This window comes from Tetrahymena thermophila, assembly GCF_000189635.1.
Source record: "Tetrahymena thermophila SB210 genomic scaffold scf_8254594, whole genome shotgun sequence".
Lineage (NCBI taxonomy): Eukaryota > Ciliophora > Oligohymenophorea > Hymenostomatida > Tetrahymenidae > Tetrahymena > Tetrahymena thermophila.
Genome location: NW_002476365.1, coordinates 470,641 through 490,512, shown reverse-complemented (window position 1 = coordinate 490,512; position 19,872 = coordinate 470,641). Strand labels below are relative to the sequence as shown.

Here is a 19,872-nt window from a genome sequence, read left to right as displayed (position 1 = left end):
TTTGATCAGGAAGATTTTGAGAATATTATTATTATTTAGTTTTAAAATAGATATCAATTATCTATTTAACACATCAACTTTATAATTAAGTTGATAATAATTTAATTTACAAAAACAAAGGAATAGCTAGCAAAATTAAAGAATATATTTATTTTTGAACATTTGCATATATCAAAAAAAATAATAAAAAGGTTCGAAATTTAAGAATAATAAAATGTCATCTAACGCTGGTAAGATAATTAAAATTATCAACATATGCTCATCGTAATATTATTTTCTTCTTATTTGTTCTTAAATAATTACATTATAAATTCTTCATAATTATCTATACGCTCTTTTAGTTTAAATTTTATGATATTAAAAATATAGATTGGTCTTATCTGTAGCAGGAGTTTGGAGAATTGTATCTTTACAAATATTTAAAGTTTTAGATACTTGGTATTTTTTCGATTTTTTCATGCCCTTCTTTATGATGTAAATTTTTATTTTAATCAATCATAAAAATTGCATTATTCAGTGATTCGAAATATTATAATATTGATAATTGTTAAAAGAATTTTAGGTATAATGCTCTTAGTGATTGAATTTAAGAGAGAATTTATGGAAAAATATTTCTTGTTTCTTACAACATTGTTAGGAAGAGGCATATTTAATGTTTTGTAAGTTATTTTTTATTAATAAAATATATTTTGGAATAATAATTTATTTTTTATTTGCAAAAAATTAAGTCTATCAAGTATGAGTGTTTTTGCAATTAGTGATGAATTTGGAACTTTGCTTGCTCCTTTTATTTACTCTTTAATATTATTTGTGATTGGATTTTTCTACATTCTATTTAGCTTCTTCTCAGTAATATAATTTTATAAAAGAAAATAATAAATAGTGAGCATTATTTAATGTTAAATTAATAGAAAAGTGAACATGATGATGTCAAAGAAGTAAATTAAAAAATTTACTACTATATTATTAGATGCTAATTGATATTTTTTAAAAACAGTAATTAGTTTGATTTAAATAAAGTTGAACAAAATTAAATAGATAAATATTTTAGATCTTATTTGTTGATTTTGTATTTAAATTATTAGTTTATTATTTTATAAGATTATTTATTATCAAAAACTTAAAAAATTATACTTTGGCTCATCTTTTTTAATATTTTATTTATCAGAATTCATGTTTTAAAAAATAATTACTTCATTTAATGTTAGTCAAACATTTTTTTTATTTCAGTTATTATTATAAAAAATTAAATTTCAGTTTATTTAATTTATCAAAAATTTAAAAGAAAAATTTTTTAAAAAATATTTCTTTATTCAAAATTAATTTATTTTTTAAATAAAAACTTAATAATTTTAGATGAAATATATTTTTAAAAGATCTTTGTTATATAAGGTTTAAAGATTTTAATAGTAATAAATTTGCATTTAATTAATCTAAATCTAAAGACAATTAAATAATTTTTTATCAAATAATTATATATATTTATATTCAATTGGATTAATTATTTTAAATGGGATAATTTAAGTAAATTTATTAACAAATAAAGCTATTAAAAAATATTTTTATTGAATATCATATTTAATTACCAAAATGAAGTTCAAATTTTAAATTTCATTTTCAAAAAAAGCATTTGATAGCTTATAAAAAAATCTTGTTCTTTTAAAACTGATAATTTATTGATTTTATGAAGTTATGTTAGAGGAATAAAAAAATATGTATTTTTATATCATTTATGTAGAAAAAAGTATAAAAATAATGTAATTTCTTTATGAAATAGATTAAATAACATAAAAATTATTTATAATAATAAAATAAAATAGATAAATTTACAATAAAAATGTTATAAAACCTATCTCTATAGATATAAGAAAATAAAAATATTCTGTATTTTTTTCTTATGAAATTTGGTTAAAATAAATAATTTAAATACAAATTATAAGTAAAAAAACAACTCTCTAAATATTTTAAATAATCTTTCCTCTCATTTTTAAAAATTAGTTATTAAAAATTGAAGGTATAATAAATTTTCAATTAACTTTGAAAGATAATCATTCCTATTTTATCTTTAGCAGAGTTATTAATAGAAAAAATTAACCTTTTAATAAAAAAATCTTATTAAATTATATAGTATTTAATTATTAAGATAATATATTCATCTAAAAAAAGTAAAAAGAAATTGCTAAAAATCAATAAATAATAAATAAGGTTTATTAATATTTTTTTTGAAAATCTATTATTTTATTTAGTTTTTTTAAAGTGGATATTTTAAAGTCAAAAAATAGTATTACTCTAATAAAGTGCTAAATTTTAATTATGCATTTTATTAATTTAATCATAGAGATAGCTCAGCTCAATTCATTTTACCACCATTTAAATATCAAAAATATAAATAAATTCTTTCTATAATCAAATTCACGTTCATTAATTCTTTTATTTAAAACCACATATTTTTAAAAAAATTTAGTAATCAGATTAATATTTTGGATTTTCTCTCCTTATATTTTTAGAGATAACTTTTTTAATTATTATGTTTTGACCTGATTAAAGACTAACGATTTTATATCATAATCTAACTCAGAATTACTTAATTAAAAAAGAGTAAAAGTTATATTAAATATTTAAAATACTAAGTAAATATAAATGGCAAATTATATATTGTTACTATGTACAATTAGTTTTTTAGCACTAATAAACAGATGCAGTACATACGATATAAGATTCCTAGCTGACCATGAGTACTCTAGCAACACTATAAATACAAATAATTATGTTGATAACTACCATAAAATTCCAATATCTTAGATCTTAGATACTTAATCATCAACAAAAAGTTTCACTATCACTGGAAAATTTGAAGGAAAAGGTATCTCAAGTGCGCCAAGTATAATGTTTATAAGATCTTCTTTAAATTCGCGTACTTACTTTATGGCTGTATAGTTCAACCTAAGTTCGAATCCCTACTAAATTCAAATTTAAGAGTCATAATCAGGCACAATTAATGGCTAAAATTTTAATTATCCAAACTACTATAACTGCTTATAACACGAAATAGCTATATCTTTTAATCTGATTACTTTAACCAGCTATCAAATATCATTTGTATTTAGAGACTGTTATAATATTCAGTTAATTTAAACATTTACTCAACAAACTTAAATTGATTTAAGTGATTTTAGCATTTATGACCTTTATTTGTCTAGCTATTAAATAAATAAAAAATTATATTAAGGAACAATATATTAAGTTTATTGTCTTCGAAATTAATTTATTGATTTCACATAAGACACAGAATTATAATATTTTGTGCTTTAAATTTCTGAATAGGCTCAAGAATTTATAAGTTTCTTCGATTAATCTGCAATGTCTCCATCAAAAATGTGCGCTGTTGATGAATCTTATTTTTTAAATGGTTGTTTTGATTCTTAAAATAAATATAATTATCCAAAAAAGAATTATGGAGCTGGAGAAGCTTATTTTTATTAATCTTATTCAATTTACTTTGGCATGGATATTTATAAACAATTTAGCTATTACAAACTGAATAACCCTCCCTTATTTATGACTATTTCTTTTTGGTTTTATTTAGATTAGGTCACCACAGGTAATTAATGTTCTTAATCAATAATTATTGGTTTAAATATTGGCAACTAATAATTCTTGAATATTTGTTATAGTTATGCGAATGATAATTAATTCTATATAGGTGTTAAGTATAACTAAGCAGCCTATTTAATTGATTCATATGCTTTAAATGTAAAATAAACATACTTTATATTAATTTCCTATTACTAATTTGCTAATAGTCAAATGCAAATTATATTATATGGTAACAACTAAATACTCTACAAATAATATCTTTTACTTCCAAATGTCAGTTTTAACATGATCTATAGTTATCCCTTAATAGTAAATTTTGGAGATGTTTTATATAGTATTGCCACTTTCTATAAAATTAGCTAATTCAAAATGACTTTAAGTAGTTCAATAATTTATACTCCATCTAAAGCAACTAAGTTGATTCCAAATTGTGAAATACTTATTTATGTAAGAAATTAATATTAATGCTTAATATGCCAAGTGAACTATTTTCTCTTTTAGAATACTTGTGTTTTTTAATGTGACTCAAAAAAATATAATCAAATATCAGAATATAGATTTTGTGTTCCAAAATGTTCGTACAAATGCAACTCTTGTTACCCTAATACTCCTGAAATATGCTTAGAGTGTAGCTCAAGTGATAGAGACATATAATCTAATTGTTTATGTAAATTTGGCTATGATGATCTTCAAAGTAGTAATTGCTAATGTAAAATTTTTTAAATCTACATTTTTTATACTGCTTTTTCTCATTAATAGTTAAGATCATTTATCATGTTTTATAAGCTAAAAAACAAAAAAATTAAAATTTTGGACATTAAAAAAAAATTTTTTTTTTTTGGCCTTAATTTATGATAACTTAAAGTAATAAGTAATAGCTTACTAAAGGATTTTAAAAGCAATGTAAATTTTTTGAAATTACTAAAAATAAAAATTAGAATAAAAATGGTAAAAAAGTATAAAATAGATTAAAAAGTCATAAAAATAAAATTAAGTTGAAAAAATAAAATATTTTCTAAAAAAATTTTTAAAAATGATACTTATTAGAACAAAATCTAGAATGTTATCTCTTTTAACATAAAAAAATATTCATGTTTAATGGCATATTAATAATTTAGAAATTTTTTTAATTTTAAGATTAATTATCATATCAATTTATTTTTTTTGATAAATCATATTTTTTACTTAACTATAAATTTGCTTCATACATAGATAAATTAATGAGAAAAAGTAGAATATTCTATTTCAAATATATTAAATTTTTGTTTTTATTTTTCAAGAATATTAGAATATAGACAAAGCTTTTATTATTGATGATTATTATGATACTATTAGAAATAATAACTGGTAAATTACTAAATCGTTCAACTAAGGCTACACTTAAACTCCATTTATCATATTATCAATAACAAAAATTGCTACTAATAATGCAGATTACAAGGGTGTAACAGTATCAAGTTATTAAATTACATAAACAAGCTATTCAGTTTAGTTGTAAGGATCGACTTATGTTTCAGGATCATTTTAAGATACAGATTTTCATCTTTAAGTAGCTGTACTTCCTAATAACGGTTAATTCTATTCTGAAATTTTAAGCTATAATTTAAATGGATAGTCATAATCTAACCAAAAAATTAATATTGGAAGCTACGATAAAAAAAAATATGGAGATTATCAAGTTTTGTTTTTTATATCAAGTATTACTTTAGATAATAGCGCTTTTGGAACCCTATTTAACTTATAATCAATAATTGTATTAAGTAATGATAAAACTTCTTTTGATATAATTACAACTTATGGTGTTTTATATTTACAAATTACCTATTTGATATGTCCTTCTAGTTTACCTTCTATTTCTCAAAACTATCTCTTCACTCAAAATCCTGGAATTTATTTAGATTAAACAGGCAAGCATTATCAAAAGACTCATATATCTAATAATACGCTGACAGAATTTATGGCCAGTGCATCTTCATTGAGAATTAAAGCACTAGCTGGATTAACAAGCTTATATGGTACTCATTTGAAAAATTAATTGATGTTTGACTATGCATTAATACCAAGGGGTATTCCTTCTGTTTAGCAAACTCGTTTATCAATGTAAATATAATATATCTTTTAATATTCGAGCAATATATTATACTTAGCTTAACCTTATGATAAATCTGATAATTGTTAAACAAGAAATTATTATACTTTATAATGTTTATTATGTAAATCTCCTTTATTAGATTTAGGTAATGATTGCAAAACTTCAAGTGTTAATTTGAATGTTAAATTATCAATCAATTTTCTTACTTTGACTGTATCTTTTCCTTTTAACATAGATACGATAGATTATACCGGTCCTAATTAAAGTAATAAATTATGCTAATTTTTATTTGATAATCCAACAAATACTTTGTTTGGTTAATAAGCTTAATGTTTAATCTAGCCTTAAGCAATCTTGGTCAATTTAAGTAAAATTATTTTTCTAAAAAAAAAATATACAATTTTAAAAATAATTTTAGGTAGTGATGCAACAATATAAAAAGGTGATACTTTAAGTTTTAATTAAGTTTTAAAATCCAGTGATTATTAAGCATTAATAACTCAAATTAGTGGAAATAATGTAGACTAAGACCCTCTACCTATACCCGGTGTTATATTATAGTATCAACCAGTGATTAATTAGTGTGATGACTTAATTATTACCATAATATAGTTCTTAAACACATAAAATAAAGGAATATCAACCTTTTCTTGGAGCTTAGATTGGGTGAATCCTTCAAATCAAGATATAAGTACTAACATATAACAAATTATCACTTCTGCAAATAATTTACAGACTCCTACTTTATATATGCCACTAACATTTTTTGTGTCATAAGTTGAGCTTTAACTAACTCTTTAATATTAATATAATATAAGAACCACATCATCTGAAACAATTAATGTTAAAGTTTTAGGTTAAGCTTAGGTTAGCATACTTGGTAAATAACTTGTTTAAGGACCTTATTATGTGTAATTAGTTAAATTTATTATTTCAAACAGAAAAATTTTTAATATTTTATCATTATGTACAAAATTTAAAAAAATATTATTTAGAAATTTTAATTTTAATAATATTTAACATTAAATTTAATATTCTATTTTAAAATAGAAAAGATTAGATAGAAATTTATTTTTCTGTTAAAATAATCCTATGTTCTCAAGACTAGTCTCAGATTGTAGACAGAGAACAAACAATTGATATAACAGTTACAGAATAAACTCTTGGATTAAATAATAACATTTAGTTGTAATAAAATAGAGCCTTCTCATAAATATTTGTGCCTTATTCTTTAAAAGCCAATATATAATATAACTTCCAAGTAAAATTTAAACTATTTTGATTCTTTTTGTAATACATATTTTAAAAAAAACAGATTGCCTATCAAACTAGTGGTGGACTATCAGGAACTTCTAGCTATTAATTGATATTAGATAAAACTCCTTTGGTTATTAATATCATGGGTGGAAATAGAATTTAAGATTATGGAAGCAACTTAACAATAAATTCTGATGTGAAAGATTTAGATTAAGATCCTGCAATAGCTCAAAACCAAAATATTTAGTTTACTTGGTCATGCTTAGATATCTCTACTTAAAATATTTGTAAAGACATTAGTGGAAATGATATTACAATACCTTAAAATAGCCAAAATATAACATTCAATCAATATACTTTTATTCCTTACACAAATGTATAATTTACTCTAACTGGAACTAAAGATACTCGTCAATCTAACAGTTAAATAATAATTTCATTTGTTGATAATTCAATTCCTCAGTCAAGCGTTAGTTTTAAAGATGAATTATTGATAAAAGATACTATAAATTGGAATGATGTTATAGAAGCTACTATACAGTACGATTCTACATAAGATGTTAACTTACTATTCTTTGGTGGAGCCATAATATATTAAAAATTAGTGGTTGCATCGATGCAATTTGAATATGGAAAGGTGAGATTTTAGCTTTGGAACTATTTTTCAGGCTTTATTCCTTCTATTAATGATGTTGTTTTGAGATTTTCAGTGTATAATCCATAGTATTACACTCCAAGCTAATCTATCTATTTATTTAAATTGAATTTTCCTCCTCTAAATTGTAATCTTTCAATTAACCCAACAACAGGAAGCTCTCTACAAACTATTTTTACATTGGCTTTTTCTGGTTGTTAAACTAACAATATGCCTATATCATATTAATTTTTTTACTATAATTCTGAAGATATGTACTAATTAGAAATAAAAAGTCCTGAGCTAATATAAAGAAAATAAATAACTGATTTAACATACAATGCTGTAGCAAATACATACCTACCTCCAGGAAATATATTCATACTAGTTCAAGCAATCGATTCACTAGGAGCTCTTTTTAATGCTACATAAATAGTTATTGTAGAATAGTCTAATTTTGATTAAGATACATATATTTAAGCAGTTAATACGATGATTTCGTCTTCTTAAAGTATGACAAAGCTAAGTTAAATTTTAACTCTCTCTCTACTTAGTGAAGATATACTTACAAGACAAGCATATTAATAAGCAATTTAATAATAAATTTTCTAAATTTATGGATTATTGATTTAGTTATCAATAAATGAATATTAATCATCTACATTTTAAACACTAGCTACATAACAATTAACTAAAATTACATAAAATAACTTAAGTGAAGGAAACTAAGCTTCACTTTAAGGTACTATTGACTATATTCAATAAATTTTGATTAATGTTTAGTCTTATTTGTAGTAAAATAAAAAAATACAATACTTATAAGATTTTTACAATTAATAAATTTATAATACATTTAATTTGCTAGATTAAAATACTAATTTGATAAAAAATGATAACTAATTAGAATAAGCTATAATTTAGCTGTCATAATAAATTGGTGATTTACTAAATCTAGATGCTTTGCCTAATGAAAATCCTAAATAATATGTTGGATAAACTTTGCTTGTTATAAGTCAGCAAATAACAAGCAGAAATTTACCTTTTTATTTAGATTAGAGCATATCATAAAGTTCATGGTAATCTAATCTTAATAAAGGACCTTAATTTTAAGAAAAGCTTAACTAGGTTTATCAGGTTTCATATAAATAATATAAAAAGAATGTATATATTAATGAAGAACCATTTTAAAATTTTGTAAAAAGTGTTTAGAGCACCTAAAAAAACTATACAATAAATAATTACACTGTGATTAATCCTTAAATAAAAACAATCGAAAATTAATAATAAAACATTTAGCTGCCTGATTCTGTTAAATTTACCTTTTCACCAATAAATAATGAAACATTAACTTGTATAAATAGAAACAATACGGAGTGGACGACAAATGGATGCAAAACTGTGTTCGATAATAAAACAAAAAATTATGACTGCATCTGTGATAATCTAAATCCAGTATCAGTAGCTAATGATATAGCTTCTATATTTACAGAAAATAAAAATATAGAAACTATATTTTCAGAAGAAGGAGTAAAGAATATTGAAAAATTAAATAACTTTTATCAATACCTTTCTGTCTGGGTTTTGGCTTTTATAACTTTCTTATTTGTTGGCTTAATTTTATATGGTAGGTCTATAGATAAATTATCTAAAACGATTATACCAACAGTTTAGTTGTTAGAATCAAATTAATTTTAAACATAAAAGAAGCATGAACTTGATTAAGATGACTTTAATTTAAATGAAAAAAATAGCCAATAAAAAATTTGTTGTGAAAATAAATCAATTTAAGATAATGAATAAACACCTCAAAAAGAAATCTAATTAAAATAGAATTAGAAAGAAAATTAAGATTCAATCAAAACTAATAACTAAATTCAAGAATAAAATCTACAAAAGTTTGATGAAGAAAATTTATTGATGAATAATACTCAAAAATAAAACCCATCTAATGATATTATTAAACAGGAATAGTTCAACAATAGCCCATTTTTAGAATAATAGCCAGTTATTAAGCCTCTTGATATTTTTTAATAAAAAAATAGCTTAATTTTAGATTCAGATAGCTAATAAATATAGTATGATAAATAATAAAATTAAGAAAAATAAACGAGTATTTAGCTATAATAGCCAAATGATTAAGAAGAATCAATGAAAATTGAAAACATTGAATTTCATAGCGAAAATAAAATAAATGAGAAAATTTAACAATAAACATTTTCATTTTAATCATTAAAAACGAATTAAAAATTTTTAAGATTCAAGTCATAAAGTAAAGGTAGCTTCATTTAATAGCTGAAGAACTAAAAATCAATTCCTGAATATAACTTAGAAAGCGAATTTGTTGAAACATAATAAAAAAATAACACATAATTGAACATTAACCAAGAAGAAGAAGAAAAAAATTAAAATGAATTAGACGCTAAAAATAAAATTACATAGAATGAGAATTTATAAGGCTCAACTTTTAAATAAATTTCATAACACTCAATAAGAGATTCATATGATTTTAACTAAAAGAAATAGCTTTCAAGTGAAGTTATTATGGAATCAAAGAGATAATCAGTTTTATATAACGAATTTCATTCAGAATTAAAAACAGAAGCTTTGATTCCTTAGTCAGATAGATTAATTACATAAGGAGCCAATAAGCAAATAAAAGAAGTAATATAGAAAAATATTTTAATAAAAGTCTTAATATTTTAAAATTTTATTTAGCAGATCATAACAGAATAAAATGAAGAGTACACTGAAAGAAGATTTGTTAAGAACTCTCTCAAGAAGCAAGATAGCATTATAAGTATTTAAAATGATCAGGTTTATATTGAAATTAAAAAATAAGAGAAAAAGAAAAAGCTTCTTAACATGGATTTACTTTCAAGCGCTTTGTATTTTCACGATCTCTTCAGCATTTTTATAGTATATGACGAAGAATTAAGTAGGCCAACAAGATTTTTTATCTAATTCGCAAAAATTTTGCATACCTTTGATTCATAAATAATTTTTAGCTATTCATACACATTTTTTTAAGTAATTTTTATTTAGATTTTTAATCTAATTTTAATAAGTATAATATCTAAGTTGATTGAGTATGGGTTTACTAAAAGAGGATATATAAAAATGATTATTAAACTGTTTATTTATTCAATTGTAGGTTTTTATTACTACGCTTTCGTTTCTATTGTAGGTAGTAAACAACCGAGCGATACTAATATCGTCTCACTATAATTTTTACTAGTATTAGCAATAACCACACTTTTTACAGATGTTTTAGTAGCCATTTTTTGTAGATTTATAGGAATTAAATTATTAAACTAGAAAGACATGAAAGGCTTCTATCTTAAAATATATGATATTATCAAACTGCAGTTAATCTTAGAAAATTTATGAAAAGTCAATTATAATTTATATATCAGTATTAGAACTTTTCTTTTTAAGTTTTTTAATAAAGAGAAAAATAATAAAAATAAATTACAATTAGTTAAATTAAATTTAAATGCATTAAGTATTCTTCAGCTATTTACCCTCGTTTTTATCTATAATTATTATTTAATTTAAATTATATTTTTATAAAATAAATTTATATTATCTATAATCACTGTTTCGATTTTTGTTAAAGAAAATATGATTATTTAAAATTAGGTAATTAAAATTTGTTTTTCTTAAAAATCAGGTAAATAATGTAAGTATTTATTTTAAAACGTAAATTATATGAAAGATTTAAAAAATTAATCTTTAGTCTAAATCTGAAATCTTTTTTGATGTTTATCTTTAATTATCTATATAGAAACAATCTATTGAATAAAGTTGAGTTAAAAAGTGTAAAATAGTAAATAATTTATAAGTCAAAACATTAAAAAATACAATTAAAAATACAAAAAACTAATTAATTAATATGAGTATTTATCTTTTTATATAAATTACTTTGCTGTTAGTAAAAGTTACCTCTTAACTAGATGTAAGATTCTTAGCTGATCATTAGTATACTAGTGTTTATGCAACACAAGATTATTCAGACAATTATCATAAAATACCTATATCTAATCTTCTTGATACTTCATTACCTTAGTAGAGCTTCACAATTACAGCTAAATTCGATTCTAAACAAACTATAAGTGGAGTAAAATCTAGTTTGATGTATATAGCTTTGAACAGTGATCCAACAACTTACTTTATGAATGTATAATTTGACTTTACTTAATCACCCATTCAGCTATAAATTGAAGAGTCTGCTTCTTCTAGTTTGTCAGATTAATCATTTTCATATCCAAACTTTTTTAATAGTGGAGTACATGAAATTGCAATTTCATTTAATCAGATCACTTCAATAAGCTACTAAATATCTTTTGTGTTTAGGAATAGTATAGATAATAATATTTCTAACACATTTACTTAAGCTTCTTAAATTACTATTACAGATTTGAGTCTCTACACTTTGTTTCTTTCAAGTTTTCAGCTAAATTTAAGCAGCGAATTTTATTAAGGATCTGTTTATAAAGTCTTTAGCGTTAGAAATTTATTTATTGATTTTACCACTAATTATGAATTATCTTAATTCAGTTTAATGCTTTCAGAATAAGCGCAAGAGTTTTTTACTTTATTTAAATATTTTGTTAAAGATTAATTAGATACTAAAAATTGTATACCCGATGAATCATTTTATTCTTAGAATTGTTTCTATTTTAATTAATCACCTATAACATCTTATGGTACTGGATATGCAACCTTTTATGGAGGAAACTACTTGTACACATCAATCTCTATGTAGAAATACTTCTCTTATTACTAACTCAATAATCCTGCTCTGTTTATGACAATATCCTTCTGGTTTTATCTATAATCTGTAGATCCGATTAGTAACAGCTAATCTCCTCTTATGACATTTTATTTAGGAAATTAGTAATTCCTAAGTGTGTTCTACTACTATGTAAGCAGCAATTAATACTAGATAAAAATTTAATGGAGTAATTAGTAATAAATAACAGATTTGACATAATTCACTTTGAATGTATAACAATATTACTTTATTCTTGTTTCTTATTATAATTTCTCAAGATAAAGTCTTTAAGTACTTATATATGATAGCAACACTTTGTAATTAAATCAGAATTAAAATTCAGGGCCATTAAATTTTAATCTTGGAACACAAACCTAAGATTTATTAATTAACTTTGGTGATACATTATCAAAAATACCTAGTGGTAGTTTTTATAGAATATCGCAATATTCGATAAATTTGAGTAGCTCAATAATTTACACTCCATCTATAGCTTCAAGTATTATAAATAATTGTGAAGTTGCTATTTATGTCAGAAACACTTTCGTCTGCCTTCTCTGTCAAGCAAATTATTTTCTATTAAATAATGCTTGTTTAATTTAATGCAATTTAAATACACACAACCAAGTGCAAGAAATTAGGTCTTGCATACCGAAATGCTCATATAAGTGCAGCTCATGTGATCCTAGCACTCCTAGTACATGTAATTTATGTAGTTCAAGTGACAGAGACTCTACTATAAATTGTCTATGCAAAATAGGATATGAAGATTTTATGAGTATAAACTGTTAAAGTAAATAATATTAAACTTTAAACATCTCAAAAGAAATTTAATTAAATTTAGAAAATTAAATTTGATTTATTTGGTTTTTTGATATTTTGATTTATATTTTTCACTTTTTAATTTAAAAAAGAAAAAATACATTTTTTTAACTAATAGAAAACACAAATTCAGTATTATCTTTTATTGTAGATGATTATTATGACACAATTGTTTCTAATTATTGGGCAGTAAGTAAAGGCTTTAATAATGGTTTTACATAAACTCCTTTTCTCATATTATCTATTACCAAAGTAGCATCTGATTTATCTGATATCAAAGCTGTAACAGTAGCTAACTCTCAAATTACTACTACTAGCTATTCTGTTTAGCTTTAAGGATCCTTCAATAAAAATGGGGGTTTCTTTAACACAGATTTTCATTTGTAGGTTATTGTCATTCCAAATACTACATAATACAATTCTGGTGTTCTTAATTTTATAATTTCTGACTCTAACACTCTTAGTTAGCAATATAGTTTAGGAAATTACGATTTTTAAACTTACGGATAATATCAGATACTAACTTTTATTTCTGGAATATAATTTGGTAACAATGCTGGATAAACTCAAACAAGTTTAAGTTTGAGTATATAAACAGATTTAACTAACAAGTTAATATTAGTGACAGCATCATAAATTCAATAAATTTAAATTACTTACTTAATTTGTCCTTCTGACATGCCTTCTCTTTACCATAATTCATAAATAACATAAAACCCAGGAATTTACATAGATCCAACATTAAAACATTACTAAAAAACTCACATATCAAACTACACATTAAATGGTATAATGTCAGATATTACATCTCTAAGGTATAAAAATATTTATGGCTTGACTGGCATACAAACCAGCTTTTTATAGTCATCTCAATTTATTGATTATGAATTAATACCAAGAAGCAATCCTGCGATACAACAGATACGTTTATCGATGAAATCATATGAGCTATTTCAATATTCGGGTAATATTTTATATCTAGCTTTACCTTACAATCAATATGATAACTGTTAAACAAGAGACTTCTAAACTAAGGCTTGCTTTTTCTGCAAGTAAGCGTATCTAAATTTTAATGACAACTGCTAAACAGCAAATGCATAAGTTTAAATTACACTAACAGATATTTTCGATAAATTAGTCATTTCTTTCCCATATGCGATTAGCACATACGGATATTAAGGCCCAGAAAATAGTAACTTACTATGTAAATATATTTTTGATAGCTCTACCTATCAAAAGTTAGCTTAATCATCTTTGTGTCTTATTCAACTAAATGCTATAAATGTAATTTTAGGTAAATTTAATAAAACATATTTTTTAGCAATCAATTAATAATTTTTAATAAATTAGATTATGATGCAACAATATTCAGTGGAGACACAGTAAATTTTAACAATGTCATTATGGTAACTGAATATTAAGCTTTAATAATAAATTATAATGGAAATACTGTAACTTAAAGTAATTTACCATAGCCTGATGTGGTTTTAGATTACCAGCCAATTATTAATTAATGTGATAATTTAAAAATTGTTATAAAACAATTTCTAAACACTGTAAATAAAGGAGTTAGCAATTTTTATTGGACTTTAGATTCTGTGGTACCTAATATACAAGCTCTGAGTGACAATTTACAATAAATATTAAATTCAGTTAATACTAATCAAACACCAACAATTTTTGTGCCTCTTGAATATTTTATATAAGAAGTTTAAATTTCTTTTACACTAGCTTATTAATATAAAATTAAGACAAGCTCTTCAAAATCAATAAGTATTTAAGTTTTAGGCTAAACTTAGATAAATATTGCTGGTAGATAATTAGTTGAAGGACCTTATTACTTGTAAATTTATTAAATTTAAAAAAATAATTGTCAAATTTTATTTTTTTATTAAATTAATCATTTAAAAATAGAAAAGATTTAATAACAATCTATTTTGATGCTTTTATAGTTATGTGCAATTAAAACAGAGTTTAGTTAATAGATACTCAGTAATCAATAAATGTTAATATTTAAGAAAGTATCTTAGGATTAAATAATAATTTGAGTCTATCAAACAATAGATCATTTTAGTAAGTACTATAGCCATACAGTTTGCAAGTTAACACTTAATATAATTTTTAGGTAAATTATTAAATAACTTTCAAAAATAATTTATTTTTTGTTTAAAATCAAAAATTAAAAAAGCTAACATTTTAAACAGATAGTGGAATTTAAGGAACATCTAGTTATTATATAATAATAAGCAATTGTCCTCTGATAGTGTAAATATAAGGTGGGAATAGAATCTAAAACTACAGCGATTAGCTCATTCTTACATCTGACATAAGGGATTTAGATTTAAATTAAAGTATTACTTAAGACTAATAAATTTAATACACGTGGTCATGTATAGATCTTTAAACTTAAGCTGCATGTAAAGATATCGAATAAAATATTATCCCTATCCCTCAAAATAGTATGGTATTAAAATTTGATCCCTTAACTTTTAAAGAATATACTAATATTTAGTTTACTTTAGTTGGAAATAAAGATACAAGAACTTCAAGCAGTTAAGTTGTGATTTCTTTTATTGATAACTCAATCCCTTAGTCTTTAATTAACTTTAAAGATGATATTTTAATAAGAAACAGTATAAATTTGAATGACGTAATAGAAGCTACTATTTAATATGATTCTAATTAAGATGTAAATTTGCTATTTTTTGGTGGAGCTATCATTTACTAAAATCAAGTAGTTGCCTCTATGGAGTTTGAGTATGGTAAAGTCAGATTCTAAATTTGGAATTATTTTTCTTAATTTGTGCCTACAAATCATTAAATAGTGCTGAGATTTTCTGTTTATAATCCTAAATATTCTATACCTAGTTAAAGCATATATTAATTTAAACTAAATTTCCCTCCATATAACTGTTAGTTTGGAAGTGTTCCAATCAAAGGAAATTCAATTTAAACTATATTTTCGTTGGTTTTATCATCTTGCTAGAGTAATAATATGCCTATTTCATACAAATTCTTTTATTATACTTCTTAGGATTTATATAAATTAGAAGTAAAAAATCCCTTGCTGGTATAAAGAAAATAAATTACAGATTTAACTTATTTGTCGTAGGTAGAAACTTTCTTGCCTCCAGGAGATATACTGATATTAGTACAAGCTATAGATTCTTTAGGAGCAATATATAATGTTACCTAATTAATATAAGTGAGTCAAAGCGCTTTTGACCAAAATTCATACATTTAAGCTGTAAATAATATGATCTAATATTCACAGACATAGTCAAAGCTTACTTAAATATTAACTTTATCTCTTCTTAGCGAAGATATTATTTCAAGACCAAACTTTTATCCAGCAATATAATAGTAAATAGGATATATCTATTCTTAACTAATGAACTTAACAACTAACGAATATTAATAATCAACTTTTTCAACACTTGCTACATAATAAATATCAAAAATGACCTAAGGTAGCATAAATAAAAGTACATAAATAACCTTTGACGATATATTAAACTACATTCAGCAATTATTAAAAGTCATTTAAAGTTAGTTATCTCAGGATAGCTAAATTCAGTACTTGAAAGATTTGTACAATTAACAGATTTATAACGCTTTCAATATATTGGATTAAAGCACGTCTTTGGTATCAGATAATAGTACTATTTAAGCAACTATTGTTTAACTTTCACAGCAAATAGGTAACTTATTAAATTTAGATGCCTTACCTAATGAAAATTAGAAACAATTTAACGGATCCAATATTTTAGTTGTAAGCTAATTAGTTACTAGTAAAAACTTACCTATATATTTAGATTAGAGTTTATATGATAGTACTTGGCAATCAAATATATAATAATTACCACCATTTTAAGAAAAGCTTAATTAAGTTTATCAAGTTTCATACAAATAATACAATAAAAATTTATACATGAATGAATAACCATTTTAAGATTTTTTAAAAGAAATACAAAAAAATCAAACAAGCTATACTATTAAAAATTATAGTGTAGTTGACCCATAAATATAGACTATAGAAAATCAAAAAAATTTGGTTCCACCTAAATAAGTTTCCTTTACATTTAAGCCAATTAAAAATGAAACTTTGAACTGTATAAATAGAAATAACAATTAGTGGACTACTGATGGATGCAAAACTGTTTATAATATATAGTTAAACAGTTATGATTGTGTATGTGATAATTTAAATCCCGTTACAGTTTTTAATAGTATTGAGAATATTTTTACTAATAATACAAATATCAAAACAATATTTTCAGGATAAGGTGTTGATAATATTTCTAATTTTGATAACTTTTATAAGTACATATCATTTTGGGAAATTGGTGCTTTGACACTCTTGTTTATAATACTTTTTATTTATGGAGCCTTCTTAGATAAAAAATCTTTATTAAAATCGCCTTATTTAGTAACTAAGGTATTTGATGAAGACTTAAAATTAAATAAAGAAAAAATAGAATTAAAAAGCAAAGAAAATTAAATTCAAATAGAGTAACAAAAAATTCTTAAGAAAGAAGATATGGAACAAGAAAAATTTTCTAAGCCTAGTAATGTTTAAAATGATATAGAGAACAAGTCAAGTCACTCAATTAATTTAGTGTAAAGTTAAATCTAATAGGTTGATATGCACCATAAAATAAATGATTAATAAAACACAGAGATTCTTATAACTTAGTCTTCTCCTTTTATTCCTTAAAAGTTATTAGGCCAAAATAATTAAAAAAATACAAATGAAGTAAATATTTATTTATTTTAATTAAATTTAACTTATTTTATTTTAACAGGATAGAGAATAGCATAAAGATATTGAGTTTACGAAAAGAGATATAAATCCTGCTACACCTTTACAAGTATGTCTAAACAGCGAAAAAAATTTGATAGAGAACTAATAAAGCAAAGACTCTAAATAAAAAAAACTAGAATCCATAAATATTTTGAAAGGAATTTTATATTTTCATGACATTTTTAGCGTATTTCTTATATATGACGAATAATTAAGCAGATTTAGTAGGTTTTTAGTGTAATATGTGAGAATATTACACATATATGTTTCAAATATAATTTTTAATCAAAATTATACAGCAGTTTAAGTTGCTTTCATATAGATAGCTAATATTATTGTAGTTACTATAATAACAAAAATTATAGAATTTGGGTATAGTAGAAAAGGTATAATTTAGAAAATATTGAAATTCATTATATTTTTGCTTGTTCTGTTTTATTACTATGCTTTCTTCGCTATCGTTAGTGGCTAAGATCCAAGTTCGACTAATGAGATTTCGCTTAAATTTTTAGGTACTTTATTAATTGGAGTATTAGCTACTGATATTTTTTTTGCAATATTGTTGAGATATGTTGGTATCAAACTTGCCACTAAACAAGATCTTAAAGGAATTTACTAAAAATTATACGACCTAATCAAATTATAATTGATATTATAAAATATTTGATTTATATTTATATTTTGTTAATAATTTACATTTTTCTATTTTTGTATTAAATTGATTAAAGGAAAACATAAAAATAATATTAATAAATATATAAAATATTATGCGATACAATTAAATTTTTCTTAAATTAAAATATCTTATTTCGAGTAACATTAAATACTTAAAAGTTGATTTATGATTAATTATTAATATACTACTTATAAAAAAAGTTTATTAATTTTTTTTTTAATTAATTTCCATCATTCATTAAAAATTATTGAAATATTAGTTATTTAAAATAAGTTTTATTGAAAATAAGATTTACAAAATATTTTTTAAATGTCTCAATCATAAAATGAATAAAGAGAAAGTACAGATTAATAATAGATTTATGATGAAGAATCAATTAAATAATCTATCTTACACAATAAAAGTTAGGAAAACAAAGAAAATAATTAAGACCTCGCTAGTAATTAATAAAATAATGAGCATATTAAAAATAACAATTAAAGTAGCTAATAGGAAACAAATACTCAATTTCAAAATAAATAGAAGTAATTGGATGGACATAAATAAAAATATTAAGATAATCAAAGCTAAGATTCATAAGATCCTCATTTTTCTGATTAAAAATAACTTAAAGATAAGATAGAATAACATACTTTAAGCTCTTCTAATGTGAAAAATAGCTAATAAGAGCATTAAAATAATGATAAAAAAGAAATGTAGGCATAGTAAGCAAATTAATAAATTTTATAAACTTAACCTAAAAAATAAGAAAATGAAAATTATTAAAAAGAAAATTAAAATAGTTATAAAAATTTAAAAGAAACTGTAAAAGAAGATCAAAAATCTTTAGAAATATAGCAATCTTTAAAAATTAAAGATGAAAAATATAATAATTAGTAATAAATTGATGTTAAAGTATCCTAAAATTAATAGGATTCAAATGATATTCTAAAAAAAGAAAAGTAGAATATGAATTAGAACACTTAAGTTCAGAGAAATATAAAAAATGAAAAAAATGAATCTGAAGACCAAAATAAAAATAATTAAACAATATAATTATAACAAATAAATGATAGATTAGTTCGTCTTAATGCAGGTATAAATAAATTAAAAGATGAAAATAATTTAACAGGAAATGAAAAATTTTTACACGATTTAAATAATAAATATGATTAATGGATCAGCCTTGAGTAATTAAATTTAGAATAAATAAATAAAATTAAGTAGAATGATATTA

General features: G+C 22.4%; 4 protein-coding genes across 4 annotated transcripts; 3 read left to right on the top strand and 1 right to left on the bottom strand. All coding sequences in view use genetic code 6, as the record gives it.

Moving 5' to 3' along the window:
• Nucleotides 1–214: 214 nt before the first annotated feature.
• Nucleotides 215–981, top strand: TTHERM_00289490 (COPI associated protein; the record flags this gene model as incomplete). The annotated part of the gene is made up of 4 exons (XM_001018665.2): nt 215–264; nt 370–474; nt 555–659; nt 729–981. 4 exons carry the CDS (start codon nt 215–217, stop codon nt 979–981), a joined length of 513 nt encoding a protein of 170 aa, XP_001018665.2.
• Nucleotides 982–2,467: 1,486 nt separating this feature from the next.
• On the bottom strand, nt 2,468–2,821 carry TTHERM_000289489 (transmembrane protein, putative; the record flags this gene model as incomplete). The annotated part of the gene is made up of 1 exon (XM_012798265.1): nt 2,468–2,821. The coding sequence occupies one exon, from the start codon at nt 2,819–2,821 to the stop codon at nt 2,468–2,470; it is 354 nt and encodes a 117-aa protein (XP_012653719.1).
• Nucleotides 2,822–3,253: 432 nt separating this feature from the next.
• Nucleotides 3,254–10,993, top strand: TTHERM_00289480 (REJ domain protein). The gene is made up of 6 exons (XM_001018664.2): nt 3,254–4,306; nt 4,878–6,056; nt 6,108–6,600; nt 6,740–6,950; nt 7,005–10,241; nt 10,299–10,993. The coding sequence occupies exons 1-6, from the start codon at nt 3,361–3,363 to the stop codon at nt 10,965–10,967; spliced, it is 6,735 nt and encodes a 2,244-aa protein (XP_001018664.2). The 5' UTR covers nt 3,254–3,360; the 3' UTR covers nt 10,968–10,993.
• Nucleotides 10,994–11,472: 479 nt separating this feature from the next.
• On the top strand, nt 11,473–18,647 carry TTHERM_00289470 (REJ domain protein; the record flags this gene model as incomplete). The annotated part of the gene is made up of 6 exons (XM_001018663.2): nt 11,473–13,147; nt 13,295–14,470; nt 14,527–15,019; nt 15,091–15,301; nt 15,365–17,932; nt 17,982–18,647. The coding sequence occupies 6 exons, from the start codon at nt 11,473–11,475 to the stop codon at nt 18,645–18,647; spliced, it is 6,789 nt and encodes a 2,262-aa protein (XP_001018663.2).
• Nucleotides 18,648–19,872: the final 1,225 nt, after the last annotated feature.